The following is a 20,265-nucleotide window of genomic DNA, read 5'->3' as shown; positions in this document are numbered from 1 at the left end:
AGAGTAATTCTAGCAAATGACTTTATGTGAGGTTGCACTCTAACAAAAACAAAGGTGTAAATTCTCCCTCACTAGACCAGACAAGCTCAGAAGACAGATCTGGAGGAACATGCCAAGAACAAAAGATCCTCTCGCTAACCCTAAAATCCCCCCCCCCCCCCTACACACACACACACACACACACACACACACACACACACACACACACACACACACACACACACACACACACACACACACACACACACACAGACACACACACACACAGACACACACACACAGACACACACACACACACAGACACACACACACACACACACACACACACACACACACACACACACAACACACACACACACACACACACACACACACACACACACACACACACACACACACACACACACACACACACACACACACACACACACACACACACACACACACACACACACACACACACACACACACACACACACACACACACACACACACACACACACACACACACACACACACACACAGGTACATCTTTCTTTGCGAGGACATTCATTGACACAATGCAATCTCTAGCTTCTTACTCTAACCGTACCCATCACAACTAAATTCCTAACCCAAACTCTTACCCTAAACCTAACTATAACTATAACTGTATCCCTAAAACCAAGTCTTGACCCTCAAACAGGCCTTTAAAGGGCTCTCTGATGTGAGGCCAAAATGTCCTCACTTTACTGGTGTAAAACTCAAACTGGTCCTCACAAAGATAGTTGTGCAAGTACACACACACACACACACACACACACACACACACACACACACACACACAGATAAAAGAGTTTGGATGAAAGAGAAGGACAGCGAGTGATTACGCCATATAGCGTGGCATTAATAAAGCAGGCTGTAAAAGAGTGTGAGATCTCCAAATGGTTTCAAAACATGTTCTAATATGATCCAGCTAGCAGATGTCAGGGAATACATGGAGACGCTCCAGAGACGAGGACGCATGCAGAAGTCTTTCACTCTTTACTGTGTGAAATGATGATTCATTCTCATCTGGCAATCCAAACACACAAACATGACCGAGATTGTCCCATCCTGATCAGCGCTGAGAAAAGTCACAGGTACCCACGTAATAACGCCGATGTGCTGCTTCACTAATAGTTTACACATTAATAATTGATCAATAAATCATTTATCAAATTGAAACAATCATATTTACAAGATGAGCATTTGTTATTTAATGGAATAACCTCTGATCCCAAAATTACTTTGGATGTTAAAATATCCTGACACCTTAGCCTACTTTCCCTGTTTGTCTAAAATAAAAATATATTATTTACTAACATCATATATGTAATTTTTTTATTTTTTTTATTTATACATTATATATTTTGACTGTTGCATGAGAAACAGAAATGGAATCAGAATTAAAGAAGCAGAATTACTTTGGATGTTTAAATAAGTTCTGGCAATATATCTGGCGAACAGGTCAAATGTATCTTCCCAATCTGTCTAAAATATCATTTTACAATACCAACAACAATATTAAATATGTTTTCAAAACTTGTGAGACACATCGCTGTCTATGTGTATTCAATTAAATTCAATTTGACTGTTTCCTTAAAATTCGGATTATTCTGATTATAGAATAGTAAGGTCATTTATAAAAGTAATAGCAAATTACTGATTGGTTTTTATCAGGATTCTTTGATGAATAGAAAGTTTAAAAAGAACAGCATTTATTTAAAACTTAATTTTTTGCATCATTATAAATGTCTTCACTGTCACTTTTAAACAATTTCATTCATGTTTGCTGTTTAAAAGTATTCATTTTTCTCCCCACCCAAAAAAAAAAGAAAAAAAAGAAACTTACTGACGTCAAACTTTTGAACAGTAATGTCCATACACACATATGCTATATTATATGATAGATACAGAGAATACATAAATCATTAATATTCAGACACATCCCGGCCAAAAAGGTTGCCGTTTGGATTTAAATAGGCAAATGATTAAGAGTCTATGACTGGATCATTATTGCAGTGATTATTATGTGTCTACCATGTCATATGTTTGGTTAAGTTCTTCTACCCTAATTGAGGAGTGTGTAGCTTTTCATTTCTTAAACATTCATGCAGGAAGACACACCATGGCCATATTCCAGGATGATAATGTGCAGATTCATCAGGCTCAGATTGTGAAAGAATGGTTGTGAGGATCATGAAGACTCATTTTCACACAAGAATCAGCCAGATCTTAGTCCAGATCTTAAAGGAGAACTCCGGTCAATTTTAACATTGAGCTCATTTTTTTGTAAATTTGGAGTGCTGTCAATACAGAGAACAACGACAAAAATCGGTGTTGCCTACACCGTGTTATCCTCTTTTTAAAATTTGCACCCTGTTGACTTCAATGGGGCAAGTTTTAAACCTGCTTTTAGCCTCTTAACATCCTTGATGTGTCATTACAAGTGCACAGGTCATGTGAGTGATTCCTTCAGAGTGAACACGGGTGAATCTGACTGCAGTAGATGTGAAAGATATGTATAAAAATGATGTTATTTAAGCCAGCGCACATACCTGTGTTTACATCCTGTTTTCGGTCGAAGTCCACAGTAATCGATTGTCGAGTTCACACGCATAGGTTTAGTTACCTATGATCACGCGTGTGAACTCGACAATCGATTACTATGGACTTCGACCGAAAACAGGAAGAAAATACAGGTATGTGCGCTGGCTTAAATAACATCATTTTTATACATATCTTTCACATCTACTGCAGTCAGATTCACCCGTGTTCACTCTGAAGGAATCACTCACATGACCTGTGCACTTGTAATGACACATCAAGGATGTTAAGAGGCTAAAAGCAGGTTTAAAACTTGCCCCATTGAAGTCAACAGGGTGCAAATTTTAAAAAGAGGATAACACGGTGTAGGCAACACCGATTTTTGTCGTTGTTCTCTGTATTGACAGCACTCCAAATTTACAAAAAAATGAGCTCAATGTTAAAATTGACCGGAGTTCTCCTTTAAACTCATTGAAAGTGTTTGGGATGTGCTGGAGGAGACTTTACAGAGAGCTGAACTCTTGCATTGACAATACAAGATCTTGAGCAAAAACTGATGCACCTCTTCAATGGAAATAACATCATAAGAACTTCAAACACATAACATGCTAGAAACATAATAATCACTGCAATAATGATCCAATTATAGACTCTTAAGCATTTGCCCATTTAAATCCAAACATTGACTTTTTTTTACAATAAGATGTTTTTAAGACTATTCAAATGCTTTAAGGTGTATAAAGAAACCCAAAACAACTGTACGAGAAAATGCTGACAGAAAACCCAAACAAACAGTTGCTAGGCCACCACCTTCATAAACCTGGACTCCAAAGGCACCAGCACCACCAATGCCAGCGCCACAGTCTCAAGAGAGAATGCCAGCGACACATGGCACAAACAGACTCCTCCAGTCCAATAGAGATCCTGAATTCAACCCTCCATATCTCTACAAGCCCTTTAATCTAGCGTGTAATTGTGCCCCATCAGATGCCAAAACTGGCGAGAACAAGTGCAGCCCAACCTCCCTTGTTTCATTTCATTTCGACGCATTTTATCCGTGTGTCCTTGGGGGATTCCCGTTTTAATCCTCTCTGTCTCTGTAGCTCGAACTCCTCACCGACGAAATCACAATCCCTCATGCTTTCTACACACCGAAATGAAAAAGAGCTTATCGGAGCACGAGGCCTAAACAGTCACAGAATCTCATCGCAGGCTTTGCGTTACAAATCTGGAACACAATGGCCATGAACTAATGAACTTCAGTGGATGCACCGAAAGAGGGTCTATAAATGACACTGAGAAAAGATGTGGCGTATTTGATGAAGTGGAGGAAAGGAGTGCGGTGACAGATTGGGGTTTGCAGTTGGTCTTTATCCAGACACATTCATTGCAGAGACACTCAACAGCTGCAGAAGAACTTCAGAAGCCACTGCATGATCTTGATTTAACATTTCAACCTAAAAAAGAATAATTATCGATGCGACTGTTCAATTTGTAGGGTTCAAACTACCAGGATATGTGAGTGTCATGTTGATTTTGGCCTTTAAAGGTGGTCTAAGTACTTTTTTTGTTTATGTTGTGCGGGCTGATATAACAATCATCTTGGACTATACTGACACCTAGTGGCGTGGATGACGCATCACACAAAAGCAAACAGTTTATATAATAAATACATATGTATTACACTACCGTTCAAAAGTGTACAGTTTTGTCATGGTTTTGAAAGAGGTCTCTTCTGCTCACACAAGGCGCATTTATTTGATCAAAATAGAGTAAAACAGTAATATTATGTATTAAATATTAAAATTTACAGTAATTGTTTTCTATTTTATTTCATTACTCCAGTCTTCAGTGTCACATGATCCTTCAGAAATCACTCTGCTCCAAATGACAGATATATCAGTCTAAAACTGACAATAAGGAAGTTTAATTTTCCATTTAGGAAGACCTCAATATGCGCAAGGCCTTTTAATCATCGAATCCTGCGCATAATTCAGTGGCCGTCTGCAGTAATACGCAATTATGACTGTCACTCACACTCTCCACCACCCATGAGAGATATCTGTTTTTGGGACAGAGAGTAAAAGCAATTAAAGAAGCTTTACCGTAGATGCATTAGGTTTGAACGCTACATTTAAATGAGCTGCAACACCAGGTCCAGCTGGGTAACTCTTTCTCTCATGCGTTTTTCATTGCCTGACCCCTCTCCACAATCACCTTGGCTCCAAATACAACAGCACTTTCATTAACAAAAGCCAGTTTGGCACCCATTTCACCTAGACTGGTTTCTATTCAAAGCCTTGACGGGATAACATGTGAGGTCTAGACAGGTCTTAAAGTTACCACCCACAATACCAGAGATTTCAGCCTTTCAGCATCTTTGAGGTAAACGGTGGGAAAGTCTAGCCTAGGGGTCTTAAGGCAGACGCATGTTAGACTACAAGCCCACTGCGAATGATAATACCTGTCATGGCTACTACTGTGAAACCTCCTGAAGTGTTAACGCACTATTCACATTCATGAAGACTGCTCTGTCCCTGGTTTCACTTACTGTCTTTTTTAGGGGTGTATATGTATATGGCAAAATAAGTTTTAAAAAGTTGCATTACTTTTTTTACTATAATTTTTTTTTTTTACTTTACTTTATTACAACACCATTATATTACAAATTGTAGTTTTAATTGTTAATATTATATTAATTATATATATATATATATATATATATATATATATATATATATATATATATATATATATATATATATATATATATATATATATATATATATATATATATATATATATATATATATACATTTTTTAATGTAGGTTGGTTATTGGCCTGTTATAAGCCATATATTTTTTATTCAAATGATTAAAAAAAAACATTTTAGACTGTAAATGTATGGAAATATTTGTGATGATTTTTTTTTATGCAGTAAAAATATTGTATTACAGTACCATGAATTTTATTTTTAATAATAAAGTTAAGTAAAAGTTAATTTTTACACAAAAGTAAAAAAAAAAAAAAAAAGGAAAAGTAGATGCATTGTGGTAATGAAAATTTGGGGAGGGAAATAAGCCATAATGTTGTTAAATAAATAAATAAATAAAGCAAAAAACTTAAAGGTTCTAGATATGCTTTATTTTCTTTATGTAAAATAATATTTTATTTGCTTTTGAGGTGATTTGTGACCTGGACATGGACCAGTGAGATTCACCCAGATAGTCAAATGTCCAGAGAAATGTTGTTGATTTAGACTAGAGTGTTGAGGAAATATTTACAAGCATGTGCAAATCCAATAATAAACTAACATTTCCCTGGAGGAAATGGCATCTCTTTTCTTGTAAGACAAACAAATTTCTTCTCTGGACAGACCCAGATGGTGTAAAGCATTAGTGTTAGGATCGTGAGGATGAGGGAATCTTGTAAACACCGCAGCCCCTTCACTCGTCTCTCCTGCAAAAACACTTCCAGCTGTTCTTCCTTAGCAAATGCTTACCTTGACATTTCCTGACGCTGCAATTTGGATATCAGGCTACAGAAGCCCACGCGACTTCAGCGTTTGAGAGGGCTAATCATAGTTTGTGTTCCTGACTAGACTCCAGCCGTGGACTGGGGAATGGGCTTTATTCCCTAACAAGCTGTGTTGCCTTCAGGGATTGTCAGAGGGAGGCCAGGGATGAAGAAAGTGCGACTGTTTTCAGACGGCTAGACTCTCAGACGGCCGGGGTGGGGGGAACGGTCGTTGACTTCAGAAGACACACGACCAAAGAGATGCCTGCCATTTGGAAAACAAACAGGTCGTTCATTGCACTCATAGTCCTTCTTGATCGGCATGTTAGTCGCAGAGCGGTCGCATGTTTTCAGTATACTTTATCGTTCAAAAGTTTTGGGTCAGTAAAATTTAACACACCCCATACACACATATATATATATATATATATATATATTATATACGTATGTATGTATGACTAGTGTTTGGGTAAGTGGTTTTCTGTCATTTTTGACTGAAACTTTTTTTGCCTCATTGGAATGGTGTGAAACTTGGTAAATGTTTTGGCACTTGCTATGTGAACACAAAAACAAAAAAATCATCGACATGATTCGAAAAGGTTAAATGGTCCTGTTAAAAAACAGTCACACTTGTGCACCTCTCGGTCAAAAATGACCACTCTGGAAATTAATGTGAGATGAATTTCATCCAGTGAAAAATCTTTGGTACAGAATCTTACTGAAAGCACATTTTTTTAGATATCAAGCTCAAATTTGGAACACAACTTGTTTAGGTTTATGGCTTTGATTTTCTTGCAGTTTCACTGCCAAACTGCCAAGTGTCGTCTTTGAAAAGAGATCAAACTTAAGTCAGTGCTCTAAAGCATTCAAGATTTACGACAGTTTAAGTTGGAAGTTTCATTTTCAGGTCTATGCTCAAAAAGTGAATAAATGGATTATAAATACAGCGTAAATATAATTTAGTATAAAAAAATCCCCTATAAATACAAAATATTAAATAAAAAAGCATTATCAAACTAAAATATAATACATTCATTTTTTATAAAGAAAAAAAAGAAAAAAAAAGGAAAAGAAATCTTTTATTTTTTCCGACAAGCGAAGCGCACCAGAGGGTTAATAGTAATGCATTACAATATTCCATTCTGGATTGCAGAAGAATAGGATGCAGGAGAGGAAAGTTCAACACTCTTGCTTCAGCAATTAAAAAAACACAAATGTCATTTTTGCTTATTTGCATGATTGCTTTGGATCAAAGGTCAGAAGCACAAACATTGGTTAATAAAGTGAGATTAAATACATAAAGTATATTTGTGTTATTTAACAATTATTGCAGGTTTGCATAATATTCTGAGTTTGCATGTCACTGTTTTTCATCCATTTTGAGGAATACTGAATCTGTTTTTGAGATGAGTAAATGCCAGCTCAAATTTAGTCTAGACCTACAATAACGCACGTTCACACAGCGCACACAATGCTTACTCCCGATTACTCCTGATTGACCAATAGGTTAAATTACCGTTTGACCCGGTTACGCCCGGTTATGCAGTGACAGACTACACTCCCTCAACATGGGGACAGGAAAGCTTTCAGTCAATAAATGGAAAAAATAATAACTTGCGTTACTTGTTTGAAAAAGTAGCCGTAAGTAAATGTTTTGTTTTAAATTTAAAAATAATGCATTACTTTAGTTGATTACATAACTCACATAGTTTTACTAAACTATTAGTACCCCAATAGTATACAATATCTACCCATACCAATGAAAAAACACCCTGGGAAAAACAAAAATGACCCATAAGAACTTATTTTTTCCATTTATCTTTTGAGTAATTATTTGGTAAAGGTTTCAGCATATTCACCAGGTTGGGTATGTGCACGTGCACAATTAAACACACACAAAAACATGTGCGTGTCTGTGTTAAATGGAAACAGTTGCTGTAGGGTAGCAGGGGGTCAGAACAGTGGCTGCGGTCTGTCTAACCATAACAAACCAATTACTATCTACAAAGAGCTATTGATCCAACCATCAGCCAAACCGCCCTCGTTTTACACACCAATATTAATGACACCTGATGAGCGAAAACAGCAATTAATGTCTTCGAGGGCTGCATGACCAATTTTTGCACTAAATTTTCCTTTTTCATTGTATTCACTGCATCGTTTCGATCTGAATGTGTGAATAATGGCTCCTCTAACCATCCGAACACTTAACCACTCATCACATTTGCATTTTTAAACCTAGTAGCCTTAGTGCTCTCCAAACAGTTCTGTGCATGTAAACAATCTACAGTTGAATGAACTGCAGTTTAAAAACATGCCAAAGGTTACATTATATTTGTTTACCCTTCAAAGTCACCGCTAGATTGAAGGGATGAATTATTCTGAGCTACACAGACGTAGCAGAGGTGTCGGTAGCTTAGTGAGCAAATGAACACCCGCTTTTCATGGCCAGTTTGCCTTCTCATTATTGCGGCTAATTAGGTGTGAAAGAGATGATTGGACAGAGTACTCCCAAGGTTTTCTAAATGTTTCACACCAACAACAAAGCATATTGTTCCCTCTAATGCATCATACGAGGCTCATCTTTATTTAGAAGACAATGCGCACACTCTTGTGAGGCTAATTAGCTGAAACCTTCAGAGAATGTGGACAGACAAACTCCAGGGACAGCAACCACTAGTGCCCAAGTGCTAATAGTAATAGTGTTGTGGAAGCTTCTTTGAAACGGTAACTAGCCAAGCTAAAAGCTACAATGCGGTTTGCAACTTGTGCTAACTAGAGTGAAGCTGTTTAAGGGGCAATATCTTATCTATATAATTGATTTTTTTTTTTATGTGTGGGAAGTTATTTTGTCAAATGTGCTTGTAGCTTGGCTAGCTACAGTTTCGAAGTTACGCAAGCTCAAAGTTGCGCATTTTATGTTGTTAGCAACTTGTAGTGTTGCTAAATGCTTAAAAAACCCCAAAAAATTGTTTGAGGGGCAATATCTTTTCAAATGTATAATTTAACTATATAATATACCTATTTAAAAAACTTGTGTGGGAAGCTACTTTGAAACTGTAGCTAGCCTAGCTACAAGCTGATTTTACTCATTTAAATTATGAGTTGCGCATTTGACAGCTTCAGTTTCACTCGCTAAACTGAACAGAGTGATTTCTGTCACTGACGGCCCTGACGCCGATTCAACATGCTGAGTCGGGCAAACTCACGCCGACCAGAGTGTGGGTCACAGCGCAAAAACTAACCCAAAAGACGCTCACCAACAGCAGCTTGGTGTGTCACAGCCCTTAAACAGCTGAACTATTGTCATGCCATGTAAAAGTGTGCTTAAGATGGTACTAATCACTACTTCTAGTTAGTTAGCTACTCTACAACACTGTGCAGATCCTAATAGTAGAACCTGTAGAAATGAAGGGCACATTAGAGTAGACTACAACGGTAGCGTACTGTAATGTTTACATGTATAACGGCATAGATGTGTGGGAAGATATCTCCCTGACATGAACAAAACATTTCTCAAGCATAAAGCTCGGGCTGAGTGCTGAAATTTGTCGAAACCGAAATAAAAGTTGACCTGTGGCCCAGTGTTACAGAATGCCAATAAACACACAATGAAATCTGCTTACCGCACATTTAACACCCACAACGCTCTCAAGTCTGCTTAAACACTTCCCAGAGGAAAACATGCCTCACTCTTCAAATCACTTCATCACTCACTGCCTGCTCACATCAGTATGGCTCACAAAGCACTCTTCACACACATATAAACATCCGTACATGCTCTCGCGCTCTGTATACACACACATGCTGAAGACATCTACAGGGCTCATGTTTGTTGGCTCTTGCTCAGCAAATGGAACTTGAACAAATGGAGTGCAAGGCCAGAGGTGGCGAACAGGCTCGTACTGGTGAATTATGTGATGAGCATCTTGAGATGGAAGTTTCTCTCTTTTTTTCATATTCTCTACTCATTTGCTTTAGAAGAAAATTGGAAGAGTGAGTGTTTATTGGGCAATTAATACGCTAAATACGTTACCTGCCAGACTAGATTTATGTTTCTCGTGATATAAAAACTCTGGTACAATGCTAATTATTATCTCAAATGGTATAAGTTCAAGAAAAATGATAATATTATTCATGACTCAAAAAAAATGTATATTAGAAAAATAAACACTATAATAAAATATATACTACAACAAACATTTAAAAATATATATGTTTAAACTAGTGCTGTCAAATCGATTAATCGCATCTAACATAAAAGTTTGGCACATATTCATGACTTTAAATTAAAAACATTAAATTAGAAAAGAGTGCAAAATAGAAGCATTTTCACAGACTTTTGGAGTTCACTGTACCTGGCAGAGGAGTTTTTGCTGCAGGGCAATGGATTTAGATTGTTATAACTCATTCAGCAGAAAGTAGCATAGCTTATATATCCCATCTTGGGACAAGAGAAAAAGAAACAGGAAGCTGCTCCTTGGCTTAAAAGCACAGTATCACAACATATACAGGTTCTTAGAAATGGCAGATGTATGAAAACCAGATGTCCTCCTCTTCCTCCTCCTCCGCACGATTATTCCATGTTCTTACCTCTCTTGACCTTCTCTTATCTGAGTCAAATGTACAAACTCAAGCTGTGTGCTAACATTCAGCTGGCTTTGAAACACTCATGCTAGCATCACTGGAAGGTTAAAACTAAAATCTAAAAGCAGTGACACACACACTCGTATTGACCTCCAAGGAAGAAAGGGGAAACATGAGGGCAAGTAAATGATGACAGAATAAAAAAAAATTGGTCAAATATCCCTTAAATATCCCTACATATTTGTTAGCAGTTCAGCCGGTTTTAAAATGGCACAGCTTTTCCAGTAACAAGCTACTTTTTCCAAAAAAGAGGAGAAGCGTGACAAAAGATTATAGCCTGTCACACTGTATATTACTCTATATTGCACAACTTTACAACAGAGCAAACGGAGGCATTCATCTCTCTCTCTCTCTCTCTCTCTCTCTCTCTCTCTCTCGATAGTATTTGTTGTAATTGGTGCTTTTATTCTATTATGGCAAAAAACTTGAATAACAGCAAAATAATAAGATATTTTCATATAAAACGCAATTGCGACTTTATATCACACAATTCTGAAAAAAAAAGTAGCAATTAGCTTTTTTATTTCTTATTCTGTGGCGGAAACAAGCTTCCATATACCGCCTCCGAAAACAAGACAACGTTTATTGCGTTTCGTTTGCGCGCTCTGAGACGCAACATACAGTGGCTTCTCCAACTTTTCTTAGTGATATTTAGTGCCAGTTAATCAGGAAGTGACGATTTCGTTCTTACTGGATGGAAACGGTGCTTTATTCGCAAATGTTTCATGCGATATTCCCCTTTGCGCATGAGTTAAATTCGCAACTTCGGATGGAAACTAAGCTAATGTGTAAACAGCTTGTGACCAAACTTAAAAAAACGAGACCTTCCCAGACTTCCTAGGTTGTCTATCCTGTAGACTGATTTTTATGTGAAGGACTCGGGATGAGTTTGCAGGGAAAATCCAAAGGATGTGAGGGTTACACGCTCCCGAGAGCCACTCTTCCGTTCATTGACACATGAAATGAATGCTTATACAATGTTCAGGACAATGGTGAAAGAGCCATTCTGTACTGTAATGCAATGGGATTAATTCAAACTATAGTCTGACATGATATAGTCAGGGTTCAGAGGTGCAGAAGGGTGATGTATGGTTCACGGTTTGGCTGCCAGAGGGGTCTGAATGTGCCACAGTCACATCAGCTGGCAGACAGACGCAGAAACCCACAGGACTGGGCCATGCTGGCATGCACTGAATGACCTACAGTCTGCAGGCACACTCACCTCATCTCATCTCAATCTCCTATATCTAGCCCTCATTTTCTGTGATCCTCACCCAGAGGGCAAGAGGGGGAGGAAAGAGAGGAAATCTTTGGCTCGGTTAAGGTTATAAATGTCCATTGCACACCAGACGTGGCAGGTTCAGTGAACCAATTAGGGCAGACAGGAAACAACAGTTTTAAGAGAGTTTGGGTGAATCCTGAAGCTTATGGGAAAGGTCTTACAAATTAAACTTTCTCATTTGTTGTCCTGAGGCCGGATTATGGAAATAATGTTGACAGACAAATGTTACGCAACACACACAGCTCTCCAATCCCTCTAGGAAAAAGACACTGCAGTCAGAGAGGCGTACAGTTATTGTGCGTGACTGCTTCTCATTCATTTTTCATTCCATAAACGGAAGAGTTTATCTAGATGAATGCTCCAAAAGTTCCCGGGAGGGTTTTCAGGTTAGAAATACAGCCTTATATTTTTAAGCAGACAACTTCACTTTTCAAGTTCCAGAGATTCCTATAATACTGAGAGAGATTTTCCTTACAGTCAGGTCATGTGCATTTGTCACTATGTCCTGTAAAAGCCATAATTAAAGGGATAGTTCACCCAAAAATGAAAATTAGCCCATGATTTACTCATGGCCTACGCAAGTCGACTTACGCCAAAAGAATAACCCTTGACGATGTATGACGTAGGATGTAGGAGTATCGTAAGCTTTGTTGCCTCTCGCGGTTCAAACAAACAGGGCTGGGCAACAGTGTTCGTCATTACGTTGTGCGTCAAGTTCAAGGGTTACTCTTTTGCCGTAAAAACTCTTTCGTAAAAATCGTTGCGTATGGCCGTCTGTCGAAAGCTAGTTATTTTAGTCGATAAAGTTTTAAATATGGATATTTTTCTTACACGAACGCATCGCTTCACTTCAGAAGGCCTTTATTAACTCATTCACTGCCATTATAAAGCTTGGAAGAGCCAGGACATTTTTTTAATACAACTCTGATTGTATTTGTCTGAAAGAAGAATGTCATATACACCTAGGATGGTTTGAGGGTGAGTAAATCATGGGCTAATTTATTTTTTTTTGGGTGAGCTATCCCTTTAAGACCCAGTGTTTTAGCGTTTCTTTTAAATCATCATCACAAAGCACAAGCAAAAGAAGCGGCCTGGATCTAAAATCATTTTACTTGAGGGAATATTCCAGGTTCAAGAGTTAAGCTCAATCAACAGCATTATATATGTTCTTAATTCTCTCCTTTCTATCCAGTTTTACAGTTTCGCTGCCATGACAATGTAACGCCTAAAACCATTAAACTTTACAATTTGAATAATACACTTTTTAACAGAAATAGTAATGTTTTTTGTAGTTTTTAAATCTAAATCTAACATTCTTGAACATGGAATATTCAAGGAAGTGTGTTTCTATGCCACTTGCATCGCCAAACACAATTGGTTAGCCAACAAAATAGCCCCGCCTCCAAATTCACACCATTGGTTGAGCCAGTGTTGCTATGCTGGGCTGGTCGGGATGTTCAAACAAACAAACAGCGCAATGTTTTAATAACAACAGAGAGCCACAGGTGTCTTACCAGTAGCTTACTTAAAGTTGTGCATAATCAGTATAAGAGAGAGAATTTTGACATTGAAAATATTACATCACCATGAATGAGATATAGTAAGATGGTTTAAACACTATTCCACAAACGTGCCTAAAACTACTACATTTCACTCATTTTTCCAACAGATTCTGACTGTGAAATTCTTTGGAATTATGCGGAATCACTTGAAAAGTCATTAAATAACCACCAATCCTCCCCACAGAAAAATTAACCATGGGAGTGTATGATGTCACCAGCTGTGCATGTATGACAGTCTCTGCGCCCGGCCAGCGGCTCCAGCTGAACTGTCTGTGCTTGTGGTTTTCCGCGCCGAGCTATGAGACAGACTCTGAAGACGCGAAGAGAAGGAATTCAAGCACCGCCACATTTCTTGGTGAGTGGTGCAACAGGGAATCAGGTCAAAGAGTGCTTTATTAAAACCACGCTGGGGAAAGAGACGGAGATCAACATTTGCCATGTGAGAGCTACAGATGAGTGCAAGCTAGCAGTCAGAGCTTTGCGGCCTCTGTGTATATTTGTTGTCTGGTGTATTTCATGGAAATTATAAGTTAAAGTGATGGTTCACTTAAAAATAAAAATTCGGTCCAAAAAGTTCATAAAGAGATCGTAAAACTAATCCGTATGAATTGAGCGGTTTAGTTCACATTTTCTGAAGAGACTTGATCGCTTTATATGATGAACAAATTTAATTTAGGCTTTTATTCACATAAATATTAATCAACGCACATATCAGTTGCGGTAAACGGAAGCTCAAGCATGTTTGCTTGATGTGCGAGAACCAATGAGGTTCATTCTCGTGTTACGCAGCACGTTTGAGCTTCTGCAACAACCAATGAGGTTCATTCTCGTGTTACGCATCACGTTTGAGCTTCTGCAAGAACCAATGAGGTTCATTGTCACATCAAGCAGGTTTGGTTGAGCTTCTGTATATGTTCACTGATCAATGTTAATATGTGAATAAAAGCCTAAATTCAATCTGTTCATCATATAAAGTGATTGAGTCTCTTCAGAAAATTTGAACTAAACCGCTCAATTTATATTGATTGTGTTTCGAAGATGAACAAAAATTTTATGGGTTTGGAACATGAGGGTGAAAAAATGATGTCAGGATTATCATTTTTGGGTAAACTAACCCTTTAAGTCCTATAAAAAAAAAATATGTGAGGAAAAGGCCTAAATTTAAGTCATTAGACATGATGATCTTGCCTCACAGTGAGTGTAAAAGTCGCCATGACACAGGACAGGAGTAGCAACAGATCTTTTTTTTTTCCATATAGTGAATGCACATTCAATCGAAATGGAATATCGACAAGGAAAAAGTGTAGGGCGGGGACTTGGTTCTGTGCATCAGTTGTTGATTGGATGTTGAGATGCAGGTGTGGTACTCAAAAAGTGGATACAAGTGAAAGCAGGTAAGCTTGAAGGGCCAGGTTTAAGCAGATTAAATGATTGGAGAATCCTGCGTACGCCACCAGAGAGAAGTCTGTCATTTACACGGGAACGTCCAGTTTTAACATTTTAAAAATATTGACATGGATGAGTGTTCACGATATAACACCCATTTAGAAAATAGATTTCCTGACTTTAAAGCCGAAAGTGCACTAAATTTTTTTATTGCACCAATTCGTGGCAACACTCACAGCTTTGGACAAGCAAATGAAAATTTGAACAGAAGACAAAGGTCGAAACGACAACCATTGATATCTGAGGAGGTCAGAAGGTACTCATGATTGTATGACTCCAGTATAAAGACGGCACAACTTTGTTATTGCACTCGAAGGGTCGGGTGAATCATCATAAGTGGAACACATCCAGATGGGCTCATGATCAGTTTGAGAATATTTTGAAGACTTCAATGCTAGACTGTGCATATGAGATATAACAGCAAGCGAAAAAACTAAGTATGTCCCATTTTTATAGGAATAGTTTACCCAAAAAAGAAAAATCTGTTACTCACCCTGCATATTCCAAATCGGTTTGACTTTCTTCAGTGGAACATCAAAAGAAGAATTTTTTTTTTAAAGGCCTCCTTGTTTTGGACCCCATTGACTTTCATTGTGTTGACAAAAAAACAGTTCTTCAAAATATCTTCTCTTGTATTCCACAGAAGAAAGTCAAACATGTTTAAATGAATTGAGGGTGATCATTTTATATTTTTACTATGCCTCAAATATTTGCAATCAATTCATTTGAATATTTCCCTTAAAAGACAGATTTATAAACGAATAACACATTTTGCTGGTGTGAATGTAATGAATGTAATGTAATCAGATATAGATATATTTTAGCGTCATGAACGTTCTACCATGAACGTTGTCTTTGGATGAAGTGTAAACAAGGCACATTACATCTGTGTTCCTACTCCTCTCTCGTAAACGCAGACCTCTCATCTCACATAATCTCTGCTCCAGCTGGGCCGTTTGGGCCCCATCCAGAACCAATCCCAAACCCCGTCCTCTTCTACCACTTAGATCTGAGAGGGATGAAGGGTGTGTTGTTTAGAAAGGCGAGCGCTCTCTAAAGTTATAGACATGTTTAACAGTCCAATCAGGTCAGAGAGCAAGGCACTATGGGTATTGACATCATAGTTAAGGTATTAGGGGTAATGAAAGATTGGCCAATACTCTTTCCAGACCAGCCAAAACCAATGTTCTGAGGAAGTTTCACAGACAAAAATTAAGGGCATCACCTCCACACTGGCCTTGCAAAATCTGTTTGTTCGGAGATTGTGATGACCAAACTATTAAACTGCGAAAACATGTTTATAAAAAAGGAGACGAACAGCTGTGAACGAACGGATAATTGGTGTTTCGCGTCATAACGGCCACTGAACTCTGACTCACAACATCCAGTGTAAATACATGGCTTCCTTTTTTACGAAAAACTCATTTACCGAACAAACAAACACAAAAATGTAGAGAAAGCCAAAATATAGCCACTTCTCTTAGCTAAGCTAACTCGAATGATGCATGAAATGCGATAGCGAGGAGTCACACACCAAAACAGAAAGGCTTTGGCTTAACGTCGCTGGAGAGCCAGAATCACAGAGTGACAGAACAATCTGGGAAGTTAATCCTAGTATGAGATCGACAGCCCCCTGAGCCTCTGCGGGTCAACCAGCCTAATCTGCCTGGAATACCAATTTCAGCTGGTGGGCTGCGTTATTGTCCTATAGCCACTTGTCTGTCTCTCAGAGGGGTGAAAATGTAAAAATGAACAGCCAAGGACCCCATTCAGCTGCAAATGAGGACAAGGAAAAAAGCTAGGCCTGAAAGAGTGAAAAAGAGGAAGATGAAAGAGAGGGAGTTAGGAAGGAGGTGGAGAGGAGTAGCAGACAAGTTAATAGAGACCAAGATCTCTGAGGTTTTACACGTCTCCGGAGTGACCCCTGTGTGAGCTTTAAGAAATCTGGATTCAATCCATCCACTCAACAGCGTAAAAACCAGTGAAAAGTCATCCTGCAGGTGGAAAAACAAAGGAAATCCACAACATCCCACCACAAGCTGAAGATTACAGTCAATGTTCTGTAGAAACCTAAAGCTAAATTAAAGTTCTGTTCCTTTAATTTCATAGCAGATCAGTTGCAGATCTACGCATGTTCTCTTAAAGTGATAGTTCAACCTATAAATGAAAATGATCATTTACTCGCTCTCATGTTGTTCCAAACCTGTATACAAGCACCTAAAATCTTTAGTTATTGATCACTGCTCTCAAATTCTACTGTCACGGAAGAGCAAAAACAAACTGGTTTCTCAGAAAACTCTCCTCGTCTGTCATTGGTTGGCTAAAGAGATAATGCCGAACCCCAATCTCGACCGTTGGTTGAGCCACTTTTGCTCTGTTGAGGGTCAGGGCGCTCAAACAAACAGCAATGTTTTTATAGCACCACAGAGTCACAGTGTTTATCTACACTTTTAAAGGGATAGTTCACCCAAAAATGAAAATTCTGTCAATAATTACTCGCCCTCACGTCGTTCCAAACCCTTAAGACTTTCGTTCATCTTCAGAACACAAATGAAGATCTTTTTGATGAAATCTGTCCCTCCATTGACAGCTATGCAACTACCACTTTGAGGCTTCAAAAAGTTCATAAAGAGATCGTAAAACTAATCCTTAGTCCAAATTTTCTGAAGAGACTTGATCGCTTAATATGATGAACATATTTAATTTAGGCTTTTATTCACATATTAACATTGATCAGCGAACATAAACAGAAGCTCAACCGAACTTGCTTGACTCGCAAGAACAAACCTCACTGGTTCTCGCACGTCAAACGAACATGCTTGATCTTCCGTTTACCACAACTGATGTGTGAGTTGTTGAATGTTTATATGTGAATAAAAGCCGAAAAATTAAATCTGTTCATCATATAAAGCGATCAAGTCTCTTCAGAAAATTGACTAAACCGCTCAATTCAAAAGAATTAGCTTTACGACCTTTTTATGAACCTTTTGAAGCGTCAAAGTGGTAGTTGCGTAGCTGTCAATGGAGGGACAGAAATCTCTCAGATTTCATTAAAAAGATGTTCATTTGTGTTTTGAAGATGAACGACAGTCTTACGGGTTTGGAACGATATGAGGGCGAGTTTATTAATGACAGAATTTTCATTTTTGGGTGAACTAATCAACCAAGCAATGGATTACTTAAAGCGGTCTCTTAATATTAATCTGGGATTGGAGAAAGTACTTTACCATAAAGTTGAGGGAGGCACCTTTAAGAATCCAGAGAAATTTCAAGCACTAGTCAGATGCTGAAAGTTTTGCCCTGCCATTCCTTCCTAGTAAACATTTTCAGCTGTGAAACTCAATAACGTCTTTTTGGCTAACAACAAAATCAAGGGCACTTGCCCTGACAACAGGACATGTGAAAATAGTCATTGCTTCTCTTGGGACCCAAAGAATTAATTACTTCCCTAGAGCTACTAAACCGTAATTATATCAAACATAATTGGTTGATTTTAGGTCAAGATAAAGTTATCCTCAGAAATATGTGGGTATACGGTACAAGTCTGGTCTAGCCATGAAATTAGGGACATCAGGCAAAGCACTTTTTATAGCCTAAATTTGGTTGCGTGCAAGATATAGCCTACAGCTATACTGCACTTACTATATTTGCAGTGTATGTGTGCATATTTTTCAGTTGAGTAACAAATGAACCATGCTTTTTACATTTATTTATCTCAAATTATTTGTCTAGCAATTTTTTTTCTTCACATTTACAAATACAACATATTATAACCAAATTTATGACAACGGGGTGCCACTTACTGAATTAAACGGGCATGTAATAGGGTCATGTGACAGCAATGTAGAATACTACTCAGTTTCACATATTTAAAAAAGTATGCAATATTAACTCTTAGTTTAGTGGTAGCAATGGGAAAAAAATAGATCCCCCTACGTCATAGGGTAACTATTGTGATTGATGACGTAGTTCACCTTGTGCAGGAAAATCGAGCCGGCCGGTCACTACGTCATTCAACAGAGTGACATGGCAAATGGGGGGATGTTCCAACACTAAAACGGAGAACACTATCTCGGGAATAATAAATATAGATATATAAAGATATATAGCTATAGCAATCCAATCTGCAACTTTGTTGCAAACCATCCCAAAATCCCAATGAGAAGTTTCGCAAATACTTTTTTATTGCAATTTAACTTGTATTAAAATGTGCACAATGTCAATGTTGAAATTAAACCGTTCGCAAATTTAAACTTGCTCGAAACTTCTTGTAAACAAACCAAAAACAAACAAAAAACGAAGAAAAACTTTTCGGCTGTGATCTGACAAAAGAAAACACCTCCAGGTATAAAGTTTCGTGTTGGATGTCAAAACATCGCGTAATCTTTAAGACACCGTTGTGTCCACAACAAGTAGCCTACACTTTGCGCAAAGTATTTGTGCGTTTAGTGACGCCGTGGATCGCGTGTTTATTTTGCGCGGCTCCGCTGTCATCTCCAGTTTATAGTTCGCACAGTCTCACAGCAGCATTACGTGGCTTGCGCGAAAGCTTGCATCTATCAAAGCAGTGTAAACAAATGTCTTTCGTGCTCACCAGCTTTGCAGGGATCTTTATAGTCGATCACATCTGATGGGCTGCTGGTCTCCACATAGAAGCCGGGCTCAATCGCGTCCAGATCGAGCGCTGCGAGCGCGGCGAAGCTGGAGAGCAGGAACACACACCTCGCTGCGAGCTCCATGACCGGGCTAGTGGAGCAGGATAGAGAGAGGTACAGGCGAGACAGATCATCGGCGGAGGAAAAATGGGAGGTTTTAGGGGAAATGAGATCTCTCTCGAGGGCGGGTTTAAGCGCGGCTCTGCCTCCACACACACACGCACGCACGCACACACACACACACACATTGTGTTCCCATAGCGGTGAAGTGATTTGTGCAGCTGGGCTGTGTGCCAGTGCATAGGTTACAAACTTTGCAGGAGAGAGGTGTTGGTGTTTCTCACACTGGTTTGTGACATGCCTCTGTGTGCCGAGTTCCAGGTGTATACGTTGCTCTATGTTGCGTTTCCAGTGTGTGTGTGTGTGTGTGTATGCGTGTGTATGCAGCTTCCCTGTGTATGTTGTTCTTTGTGTGTGTTGTCTCCGTTAACTGCGTATGTGCCTGTATTTTGTTCCCTGAGAGCTCTCTGTTTGCTGTGAGTGCATTGTGTTGCCTATGCCATCCAAATGAACAATCCTTTACCCCTT

General features: G+C 38.6%; 1 protein-coding gene across 1 annotated transcript in view; it reads right to left on the bottom strand.

Annotated features, from left to right (window-relative positions):
- Window positions 1–19,814, bottom strand: part of bmp1a (bone morphogenetic protein 1a) — an 86,860-nt gene extending 67,046 nt beyond the window's left edge. Inside the window, exon 1 of the mRNA XM_081349668.1 lies at window positions 19,617–19,814. Within this exon, the coding sequence (XP_081205794.1) occupies window positions 19,617–19,761 (145 nt within the window). The 5' untranslated portion in view covers window positions 19,762–19,814. The remainder of the gene's footprint in view (window positions 1–19,616) is intronic.
- Window positions 19,815–20,265: the final 451 nt, after the last annotated feature.

This window comes from Scardinius erythrophthalmus (assembly GCF_964197995.2).
Source record: "Scardinius erythrophthalmus genome assembly, chromosome: 20".
In the NCBI taxonomy this organism is placed as follows: domain Eukaryota; kingdom Metazoa; phylum Chordata; class Actinopteri; order Cypriniformes; family Leuciscidae; genus Scardinius; species Scardinius erythrophthalmus.
This window is presented reverse-complemented; position numbering and strand designations above follow the sequence as displayed.